This window comes from Archocentrus centrarchus, chromosome 8, assembly GCF_007364275.1.
Source record: "Archocentrus centrarchus isolate MPI-CPG fArcCen1 chromosome 8, fArcCen1, whole genome shotgun sequence".
In the NCBI taxonomy this organism is placed as follows: domain Eukaryota; kingdom Metazoa; phylum Chordata; class Actinopteri; order Cichliformes; family Cichlidae; genus Archocentrus; species Archocentrus centrarchus.
The window spans coordinates 24,141,419-24,152,774 of record NC_044353.1 but is presented as its reverse complement, the minus strand read 5'-3'; the positions used below and the strand labels follow the sequence as shown (position 1 = coordinate 24,152,774).

At 41.1% G+C, this 11,356-nt stretch overlaps 1 protein-coding gene across 2 annotated transcripts in view; it reads right to left on the bottom strand.

The window, feature by feature from the left end:
* Window positions 1–1,057: 1,057 nt before the first annotated feature.
* The window catches only part of dock6 (dedicator of cytokinesis 6), a 30,571-nt gene continuing 20,272 nt past the window's right edge, over window positions 1,058–11,356 (bottom strand). For both annotated transcript variants that reach the window (XM_030736086.1, XM_030736087.1), the window contains 22 exons: window positions 10,591–10,730; window positions 10,305–10,474; window positions 10,020–10,171; window positions 9,535–9,717; window positions 8,743–8,869; window positions 8,566–8,650; window positions 8,340–8,436; window positions 8,093–8,227; window positions 7,626–7,778; window positions 7,327–7,485; window positions 7,131–7,231; window positions 6,859–7,051; window positions 5,950–6,093; window positions 5,718–5,849; window positions 5,583–5,597; window positions 4,277–4,402; window positions 4,099–4,188; window positions 3,766–4,002; window positions 3,546–3,689; window positions 3,330–3,436; window positions 3,054–3,227; window positions 1,058–2,332 (listed from right to left, as the gene is read on the bottom strand). In XM_030736086.1, the coding sequence (XP_030591946.1) occupies window positions 2,290–2,332; window positions 3,054–3,227; window positions 3,330–3,436; window positions 3,546–3,689; window positions 3,766–4,002; window positions 4,099–4,188; window positions 4,277–4,402; window positions 5,583–5,597; window positions 5,718–5,849; window positions 5,950–6,093; window positions 6,859–7,051; window positions 7,131–7,231; window positions 7,327–7,485; window positions 7,626–7,778; window positions 8,093–8,227; window positions 8,340–8,436; window positions 8,566–8,650; window positions 8,743–8,869; window positions 9,535–9,717; window positions 10,020–10,171; window positions 10,305–10,474; window positions 10,591–10,730 (2,907 nt within the window). In that variant the 3' untranslated portion in view covers window positions 1,058–2,289. The remainder of the gene's footprint in view (window positions 2,333–3,053; window positions 3,228–3,329; window positions 3,437–3,545; window positions 3,690–3,765; window positions 4,003–4,098; window positions 4,189–4,276; window positions 4,403–5,582; window positions 5,598–5,717; window positions 5,850–5,949; window positions 6,094–6,858; window positions 7,052–7,130; window positions 7,232–7,326; window positions 7,486–7,625; window positions 7,779–8,092; window positions 8,228–8,339; window positions 8,437–8,565; window positions 8,651–8,742; window positions 8,870–9,534; window positions 9,718–10,019; window positions 10,172–10,304; window positions 10,475–10,590; window positions 10,731–11,356) is intronic.

The window sequence follows — 11,356 nt, the reverse complement described above, 5'->3', positions numbered from 1 at the left end:
AACTGTGGACATTTGTATCGTGATTTTGGTCTCATTTTCATAATTGTTACTTATTTACCTATTTTATATGCAACGATCATGTTGTCACTGGTGACATTAACGTTTATACACTGTACAGTATAATAACATGTTTTTTAATAACGCGAGCTGTGCACTAACAGCACCTGTCAAACCAATACAACAGCATAAAAAGTGCATTTACAGCTAGAAATATAACAGAAAAATCTAAAATATGTTAAATCAAAGTAATTAAATCATCAAATTAAGGACCTCTGAGGCATCTCAATGAAATCCAAAAACCTCAAAGATTCGTGCGCATCAAAAATCCTCAGTGGAAGCACACCAAGTGCCTTCAAGAAATTTAATTCCCCACTAAGGACTTACAGGGACCACCATAAAAAAAATCCCTGCATGAGTCTTTTAGAAACTACAAGAACATTCAAGGGCATTTCAAAAACCAGTAATGTACCTGCAAGAACCTCCAAGCATCCCCAAGTAAAGACAGAGAGAGGGTAGATGGGGAGGGGTGACCTAAAATACATATATACAATATAAAAATCGTAATGGTTCAATAACCACATGTGAATGTGCTGGAACTATGAGATGAATACAGAACTACTATTCAGGTCATGTAATTTCAGTAAAGACCAGTCTACAACATTCAAAAGTGTTGAGATTCATAGTTTCAAGCTTAATATTTACAACTGTAGTAATAATTAGTTGCAAATCTATGTATGTTGAGACTGAATCTATCATAGCTTTGCTGATTTTTGTTTCCTTAAATCCCAAAAGCATGTAACAAAATGGAACTTTGGACTATGACAATAATATAATAAATTTCTAGTAAGTTTAAACTTCTTTTGTAATACCAGTGTGATCGACTGGCATTAAAGATGCTCAACCATACCACAATGTGATACTGACTGCTGAAGAATGGAGAAACCATATCTGAAAAGTAATAATTTCCAGTAACAAACCAGTTGATGTGAAATTGTGTTTCTCCGTGCATTTACATTGTAAGACCCACAAATAAAAGGTGACCAGCAGTGTAGGAAGAGATATTTAATAGAAAGTAGTGTAAATAAATAAAAAAAATTGCCTATCTGGTAAAAAAAAACAGTTTCCAGCTTTGTAAAATAACAAAAGCACAGATATTTTAGTAGTTACAGAGTTAATGTGCCACAGGTTGTTTACAATAGTGCAATTTCATAGATACAGTAGATGAAAATGTCTACAATAAATGAAAATCTTCTACAGCCACAGTGCTATACGCATACAAAACATTTGGTTTCCACAGAAGTTCACAACAGTCAAAAAAGGACTTGCTTACACAGCCATAACGTCTTCAGTTATCTGTGTATACTGTAGTATGATACACAGTTTGAACATGTCCATGAGGGTGAGCTGCACGGCCTGTCTGAAGGCAGCGCTCTGATAAACATCTGATTCGCCTGCAGTGCATTACAGGAGTTCACAGTTTAAAAAACATCCCATCGATTCGCTCTCCCCGCACATTACGAGCCCTCGAGCCTGGATGTCCTCAAAAAAAAAAAACAGCCCACCAACTCTCTTTATTAAATTCTTATAACGAGAGATGGACAGAAAAATGTCATGACTTGAGAAGGAATGTCAGTTATTTGGTCTGTTGATAACAAAAGAAAACTCCCTGGGACTATTTAATAACAAAGCATGGCAGTGATTACTACCAGGGATAACAATAAAAAAAGAAAAATCTTACAAATTAAATAAGTCCATGACACCAAACAGAGAAGCAACAGCCTCTTGGAAAGCAAACACTCAAAGCTAAAGAAAAACAAACTCCAAACTGTCTGCGCTAAAAAACTAAAGTTAAAGTCAGATCAGGCTTTGAGAGATTACTTTGGGTGGATTACTTTAAAAGGCTTTCTTTAAACGCTGCCATCTTAGAGCCTTGCTCCAAATGACAATGTTTACAGAGCAGATAACCTTCCTGCATAAACATGAGCCCCCCCCCCCGCCAAAAAAAAGGTGTGAGAGTGGTGGGGATGGTAGGACAGGGACAGAGGTGACAACTTATTGTGTGTGCATGGAAGGGTTTTGGGGGGAGGGAGGGTGTTAAGGCATGACTGGGTGGCTGGAGGGTGGTGAGGGTAAAATAACTAGCTAGATGAGGAAGAGGATGGTGTGTGTGTGTGTGTGTTCCTACGACAGTTGGTGTGCAGCGCAGTGGGGGAAGGGGGACCAGACGGGATGAGATGGTGCTAATTTTAAAAGCTTGTTGCTCTGCGTTGTTTTCCAGTTTTCTGTGGCTCAACAGTCGACTTTGCGGAGACTCGACCTACTGTAGGAGTTCCTGTGAGAGAGGGGGGGAAAAAAATACTGAAAATAACATGACTGGAAATCTGGAAAACATTATATTTTAGCCTAGATTTGAAAGATCTGGTCCAATTTTATTTAATTTGAGGCAAAAAAATGTCACCCAAGAAGCATGGAAGTTGTACCTAATGTCTTTTAGTGTTTCACTAAAAGCTTACGTGGCTTTGAATCAACATCCTGGTTCCAAGATTAATAATATAAACCCCCTAATTTAATATAACAGAGCAATGGAGCTCAGTGTTTGTGTTAATATTTAAAATATCTGGGATTTAACATTTCACTCAGTGCTGCAGCACTGGTCTGGCAGGTGCTGTTGACTGTAGCTGTTTCTGATTAGGAATCAGTCCACAGACCCTCACATGAAAACACAGAGCTGCAGCCAGAAGATGATGAAAAGCAAAAAAAAAAAAAAGGAGAAACATATGGTGATAGTTTCCATAGTCAAACAGGCTACAGTGCTTCAAGAAGTGCACCCATCTTTTAGTAAAGACGAGAATAAAACGTGACAGATCTGAAATCACTGAAATGTGTTTGAATGTCTGCTCGCTGGTGACAGACAGGCTGTTTGAGCCTATAGCCCGGACATTACACAGTTGTAGCTCTTATGTTAGTTTGATGTATTTGAAGACGGCGCATGAGATCATTTTGTGCGTCTCTGTGCGTAGGCGTGTGTGTCTGTTATTAATGTCTCGAGTTACCGTTGTGTTTGCACAGTCAGAGCTGGCAGGGTTCTGTATAGCTGGGGGATCTTGCGGTTGATGAGAGGACCCAGAGCTTCTTTCAGTTTATGGTAATTCCTTTCCAGCTCTCTGTGGTACTCCTTCTGATCTGGTCCAATCAGGGCTTTATTCTTCCTCAGGGCATCCTCACACCTGCACAAATGAAAAAAAAAAAAAATGAAGACACAGGGAGCTGGGATTTGTTTTTACTGGATGCACAACAGTCTGTGTCTGAGGCAGAGAGTGTGTCAGCACCTCTTAGCGAAGTCTTTAAAACAGAGGCGCAGTTTGTTGTGATGGCGAAACAGCTTGGGGTCATCAGGAATGTCGGCGAGAAAGACCTGCGCCACCTCAAGGGGGCCCTGTTAGGGGGAGAAAGGGTTACATATCTGCTGAGGAATTTCTGCTTCAAACACTGACCCAGACTTAAGGCTCTGCTTTGATGGGACTATTATTCAAATATATTATCACCTGGTTGACAGTGGTGCCCACGCAGCCCTGGAGCACCATTTGCAGCATCTTAGGGTCTGCTGGGTCTTGGTTTGTGGCGAAAGCGAGCTCCTGAGTCTTCTTCTGCATGTCCTCAATCGCCACCTCGATGGGGACGAGAATAATCTGGAAAGCCGGAGATGGAAGAATGAACACACGCTGCGCTCATATAAAATCTGATCCCTCCAGAACAGACACCCACCTCCTCCTTGTGAATAACATTGATGCGAGTCTTGATGTACGGGAAGGCGTGAGATGTTGTCAGGATGGTTTTGCGTTTGTACTGTTCGTGCAGGTCGCCGTGAGCGCGGCCGTCCAGAGTGAAGGGGGTGCAGTACATGAAGGTACGCAAGTTGTAGTTCTTGTCAAAGTAGGTGATTCTTTCCTTCAGCTCATATGTGTCAAAGTAGGGCTCGACGTAGGTGATCTGGAGGTACGCCTGAAAGAGTCGTCAGTACATTCAGACTTTTTAAACCCTTTCTTAAATCTTTTTTTTAAAACTTTAATTAAAAAAAAAAGTCACATATCCCTTTACCTTGTTGGGATCCAGTTTGTTTTTGTCCACTGGATTGGAGTCTTTGATAATTTCAACTGCTTCATCCCCAAATTTCTCTGAGTAGAACTCCTGTGTGCCAGAAGGACTCATTTTTAGACATAAGTTTCTAATAAATCATTAAGGACACCTTTACTAGCATCAGGAGGAGTTAACGTGCCTCAAGTCTGTGCGAGATCTCAGCTAACTTTGTGATCGATGGCTCCTTGTAGACAAATTCTTGCTCATCCAGATCTCCAAAGCGACACCCATAGAAACCCACTCTGAAGTAGGTCCCAAACATTCGCTGAACACTAAAAACAAGATAGAAAACTTAAATGATTAGAGTGCAGAGGCTGAGTGAATTAAAAGCAGCTGACACAGAGCTTACAGACAAAAATTATCCCATGTTTTGAATTTGTGGACTCATTACCTAATACTCCAAAGACTTTTATACCTTTTTGTTTTTTGTTGTTTTTTTGTTTTTTTTCCCACAAAATAAAATGTTTATTGAGAATTTAATGGTCCTGAAACCAAGAGACCAAATCTGCGATACAAGTATTAAATCAGCATTTTTTTTTTCCACCAGCTCAAAAAATAAACAGAAACACCGAAACAAGAGGAGGAGGATTATGTGATAGCTGCAGAAAGAAGTACTTGGTAAAAGTACAATGACAAAGTGCTGGTGAGGATGAGGCTTGGTAAATATGAAGTGATATGCTAATTAGCTATGTGCTCGTAGCAGGCAGCCACTTTGTGCTGTTAACCCCCTGGTTAAAGAACCCAAGTCTTATAATAATGTCTGCAGCCCATAATGTTTAACAATCCTCCAGGTGAAGTAAATAATAAACAGTTTATTTTGATCCATGGTTTTTATGACTGCTGTCATCCTGTGTAGCTGGTGTGTTTTATTTGAATGAATATGCTACCTTGGCTCACCCTGACACTAATTTATACTCCTGTGTTTGTAATGCTGTTGATTAATAAATGCAACGTTTACTCTTTGTTATCACATTCTTTCAGTTCCTAACTGCATCTTGTGTCTCCACCAACACACAGAAAGGTCATAACAGCAGTTTTGTTTTTTGTTTTTTTTAAAAAGTCATCATTCTGCTCTCCCTACACCCCTCCAATCAAAAAAAATCAAAAATTACGTGTGAATAAATAAAATGTCTACACATTTCTGCTGCATATATGCTGCCGGGAGTTTCATTTTTGGAAGAACAACGGTTTGTAGGACCAAATGGAAATATTAATTCAGGCTGAAAAGTACTTTTGTTACAGCAGGACTGCAGCAGAAATGGATGAATATTTGTTTTAATTCTACTCGTCCAAGTGTGAAAGGAAGCTTTGCATCACTCACCAGTAACATTTCATTCACACAGGAGCGGAGAAGAAAACAAACCACGGGGAAGAAGAAAAACACTGTCAATACCAAATGCTTTTACTTTAAATGGGATACTCTTAATGTCAGATTACTTTGTTACCTCCCATCCTGAACTCTGGAAAAGATGAGAAAAGAAATAAAGCACATAAGAAGGGAATCAGGATAAACGTATTTGGCTACTACACTAATTCCCTTGTAGATTGCTGGTGATTTCAGGATTAAGTTGTCAACTCACTTGGTTGTAGACTTTATTGAAGGCATCTTGTAGCTTTCCGTGGACAGTAGCCAGCTTTTTAAAGTCTCTGTTGGCTTCGTGGATTGGCAGAAGAATCTTGTACACTTCATTTATGGCCTCATACATGCCAGCCTGTGGTTACAGCACAATTGAATGCAGATTTTACATATGACGCATGATAACATGTCAATATCACAACCCTGTGCTGTTTGTCAGTGAATGAGAGCCATACCATGTTAAAAGAGGCAGCAGCTTGCTCCAGAAGGCCTACCAGCCCAGACTCGCTGAAATACTTCCCAGCACAAATGCCCTCCTCCTCTGGTGACAGAACATCATCGGATACTGCCGACTCCTCTAACACGTTGGATGAAATATTCTGCAGTAAAAACAGAGAAGTCACAATTGGGAAAAAAAGTGGGTATATATGGTTATATGCCCACATTGTAAATGGCTGCTAGAAGTTTCTGACAAAATCTGTTGCTAAAAGCCCATTTGCGCAGGTGTAGAGACTACTCAGCCATCCCCTGCAAACCACAGGAGAAAATTTATTACTCTCCAACCAGTTGATGACTGGTTGCTGGAGGTTTCTGGCAGCCGCAAAGTGAAATTGGTGATATAAACATATACAATGCTGCACTGAAAACCTCCTTACAGTTGCTTGGGCTGCTAGCAGATTGTCATGTTTGCCCATAATTTGCATAGAAGACGTCACCTTATCTGCAAACTCTGGCCAGTAAAACTGTGAAAACTGCAACACAAACCAGAAATGGAGACTGTTTGACTCCAAAGTTAAAGTTGCGCCTTTTGAAGCATGTTGCCTGCAGTGGAAAGGCACAACCTTTACTTTAAGGCAACTGTTTTGTGTCACACTATTTCATGCTTTACTACTGCTTGGTTACTTTGCAGACAAGTCGGCATCTTCCATGCAAACTATGGGCAATCGGAAGTGGGTGGTTTGTTTGATTTCCACTAGTAACTGCCAGTAACCTCTCACAAACCAGTCAGGGAATATACATCGGACTGGAGGTTGACAGGGGGTCGCTGACCAGTCTCTAGGCCTGTGTGATAGAGGCCTTAGATTACAATCCTTGAGGCTGTTTTTGAGCAGAAATGATTTCTAAGTTAAACATTAAGCACTGACCTGAAATGTGACACAACCGATTGGCAGATAGCGGCAATCCTCCAGCATGTTGAGATACTCTGCCACCAGAGCAGCGCTATGGACCAGACAGTGGGCTGCCTCAGCATGGTTCCCTCTCTCTGAGTGTTTACCCGCCATGTTTTGAAGCCAAGTTAGGCGCAAATCGGGGGAGTTCTGGTAGCCTTTGGCAATTCTGAAAATGGGAAATGAGAAAATATCTTAGGTTATATTTTATTTTTGATTGACAGACACCCTGATGGTCACTCATGTACCTGTACATTAGGTCGATAAGCATCTCTGGATCATGCTGATGTTCCTTCATCTTCACAGTGTCAGTAAGAATCATGTGCAGGTTGAACACCAGATCCTGGACCTGCAGTTTCAAACACGCATACACCAAATGAAAAAAATGTTTCTTCTACCAGCTCCAGCTGCAACGTTGTAATCAGGATGATCACTGCTGTGTACCTGCTCTGGGAAAGGTGTGTCACGCAGCTCTAGGTCCTCTTCAGCATATGTCAAGATTGTCTTGAGAGACCGACGAAGATGCTCTTCATTAAAGTTCTGTGATGTTCCCACCAGTGAGGAAAGAGACATGGTGACCTGCATCTTTACTCGTGCAAAGTTCTAGAAAAACCAAAACAGAGTCCATTGTGACTTACATCATTACAGCCTTGAATTGCTGTATAGATATAGTTTACTGACATGTGCCCAGCTACAAAAGAGCATCAAAATATTTTACAGCCAATGCAACATCTTCAACATACATTTCCAATTTCAAAGTTCTGCCTCATGAGCAGGTAAAGAGATGCCGAGGCGTGACTTCTGACAGAGCCGACACTGCTGCTGCAGTGACGCAGGAGACGCAGGCACAGGTCTGCACAAAGCTCCGTGTCCTCTTCAAACAGCATCTCTGGGAACTATACACAAAAACACAAAGGTTCACGTCATATAGTTCACCCCCTGCACAGACATTAAATACGATTTAATTTGTTTTAATTTTAAATTAGTTTTGCACAAAAATAAAACACAGAAACAGTCAAAAAATAAGACAAAAAAAAATACAGACAAGAAATTTTCTCGTTTCCTGTGAAAATGTGTAAGCTGTGATTACAACTAGGTACAAACAATTAAGTTACTAATGTTTCAGGATTGATTTGTTTTTTTATTGCTGGAAATTACCAAAAAAAAACTCATAAAAACCTGTGTAGTTACTAAAGAAAACTGCACTTACCTTGAAAACCAGAGCTCTCTGTGTATTGAAGCAATGCTGCAGAAAGAGGGCGCTCTGGTTGCCTGCCATGCTGTGGAGAAGTACTCTCAGCACTCCACCTAAAACACTTTCTTTCAACTCTGATGCAACCACAGTCTGAAAGAGGACAGGGACACAAGAATCAAAGGATGTTTACATAAAAGGACAGCACTGCGGGTTAACCACCGGAAAGATCATCTAAATGGTGTTATTTACTCCTCTGTTTTACCTTGACTATAATTTCCAGTGTGTCCAGTACTATGAGAGAGGCCTCAGTAGCTAGGTTACCATCCACCACAGACTCCTGCTCCACCTCAGCCTTAGTCCTAAAAAGAGTTATTTTACAGTCATGTTAGAGAGAAACCCACATTTGCATTATATTCTAATCCAGAAATATTTTTAATTTTCACAACAGGAACGGGAGAGATAAATCTATAAGTCTGTAAAGCACATACTTGTCGACTCTGTCTGCATTCGTTCTCCAGTGAGTGACATTTTTTTTCCATCTAACGTTCTCCTGGCTGCCATAAGGGCTCCTTTCTGTAAGAGTAAATAATTTCCATAAGCGCCACTCATTAAACTGCTACAGACACACACACAATGCAACACTGTGTTGCTCTCATGCTTCTAACCTCTGTGGCGGCGGACCATCTCTTGACGGGCTCCAATTGTGCCCAGTATGGCTTCCTCGAGTCGTGCCTTCATGTCCTGAGACTTTTTAAATGTCAGGCTGTTGATCCGCTCCAGAGTCTTCTTCCCCTACAATGTCCAACAAACATCATATGACAAATAAATCAATAAAAATTAGGCAAATTTACCTAAAACAACATTAAAAGTCCATGTAAATGAAGTAACAAGAGTGGATTACAAAAAAATAAATAAATAACTGGGGTGGAAAATAAAACCTGTAAAAAATGAACTTTAGAAAAGCAAACAATAAATTAAAAAAAAAGCTTCCTGTACTATTGATCATTAATAGAGTAAACACTGCTGAACAGACTACTGACTGATGTTGCAGTATTATGCAAACAGTAATGCAAAATACAGTAGTAACCCTGGACATGATGTCTGAAGTCCAAGTGCCTCAGTGTACAATGCATTATGCATGATGGATCATATCAAACACACTTTTCAGAGGCAGAAATGAAGGCGATCTCAGCCAGCAGTAACTGATCAGCACAGCTCTGCTATGAACTGCCAGAGACATCATTCTTTTTGCAGTGCTGACTAAATAAAATTTATACAACAGCTAATTAAACTGTAACTTTTTACCTTCATAAAAAGCCCATCAACCAGGATGAAAAGAAGAAAAAATTAAATATAATAAATATCTGCTCTGAAGAAACTTTGCGTAGAAAATGAATTTGGGAATTTTCTGTCTCCCTGAAGGAACTGCGGATATGGATGGTGCCCGTTTATTATACCTTGTATTCAAAGCAGGACACACAAAGATGCAGCAGATCTAGCAAGCGGTTGATTTGCAGTACAGACAAATCTGACACCCAGCGCTCCAGGAGAGCTGCATCTGCATTCTTCAGCACCCACAGGAAACACACCAGCAGAGTCCTGCTGCACTCGGCAGACAGAGAGCCGGACTGGCGTCCCGCCTGGTAAAGAAAAACACGCAGAAACTCAGTGCCAATCTTGTAAACCGCTTCAGTATAGAACAAAATGGCTGTTTAGACAAAGTTATGAAGAAGGACAGAGAGACACCTACAGGTAAAGAGAAGCAGTTGTACTTCAGTTAAAGAACAACATGGAAAGAATGCAAATGACATTTAAATGAGTGTTTGTGTGGTGTGACTGTCTGTCAAAGTGAAGCAGCAGGCGCCCACACAGAGGATGCCCTGTGACCTGTCAGTCTGTAAGGCCCAGGGGGAACACTGTGACCCTTGCTGCTATCACTTACCACTGTGGGCAGTGCAAATGGGTTAGCTTTGGCATGCTGCAATGGGGAGCCAGCAATTGCCATGGCAACAGACTGACTGATAGTGTTGCCACTGTCTGGGTCAGCATCGTCAATGTGGGCGGAGGCATGGCGGACCCGGCAAGGCGAGGAGTCTGCAAGGCAATAAGAAAAGCACTCTCAGGTATAATAACGCTGGAAAAAAAACAACAACAATGAAAAAATCCCAACAGCATCTTGAGGAGGTGGAAAACAATATTTATGGCCTGCGCATGTTGTTCTGCTGACCAGAGAAGTCGTGGAGCTGATGCAACGTCTCCATGACGATCGGGATGAGGGGCAGGTAGAGCTGAGCTATGTGGGCTCTGACCTGAGGGTCCTTGTAGCGAGGGTCTGCATCATGGCTACACAACAGGGAGTGAACAGCACTAATGGCCTTTTTATGAAGGAAGAAAACCCTGTGGGTGATAAACAAATTCATGTCATCCTTGCCATGTCTCTCACTTTATTTCATGTTAAAGATTCACTCTATGCAAAGTCTCGATCAGCCTATGTGCAGACGCTAAAAACCCACCCTTCACCATCAGGGTCGAGGATGAGTGAGAGCTCTGACAGCAGCAGGCCGGACAAGAAGTGCTGCTGGCGAAAAGGGATGGAGAGCTCAAACATGGTGGCCACGCCCTGGTCTTGAACCATACTGGAAAATGCTGAACTCTGTATACAGAAGAAGAGAGGGTTAAGATGACAAAGAATGATGCAGAAATGAAATACAAGTGTGGGTTGCATTAATGTTGTATAATGGTGTGTGTATGAACACAATATGAGAGTTATTCTCAAAGTTTTAAGGACTGCAAATTTAGAAAGCCAGCACAGCTTTACTCAGTGTTAGCACTGTATCTGTTCAGACGATGGTGGCATTCTAGGTATTTCTTCATTTTGTTCCATCTCTCTGTGCTGGTTTCTGTATTTTTTTAACCATGAGGGAGGTGGCTGTTACATTCCTTGACAGCAGCTGTATTTGTGTTAAGAAACTTCAGTGAGCTATGATTGCCAGAACAGAAGACTTGGAATTGCTCCCAAAATGAGACGTACAGTAAAGCATTCTTTCCTCGGCAGACTCGAGGGCTGTAAAAAACATCACCAAGGGTCACGACTGGAACTATGAGGACACTGATGATATGAGTATGCACTTGCGCGTGAGTTTGTGTGTCTGGGCTGACTGTATTTAACCAATAATATTTTGTGTCTACTTGCAATTGGACTGCAGAGAGAAATTAGCCACAATTCAATATATCCATTCTCTTTCTGTGAGATTAACATTTTCTTATAAACGGTCTGTG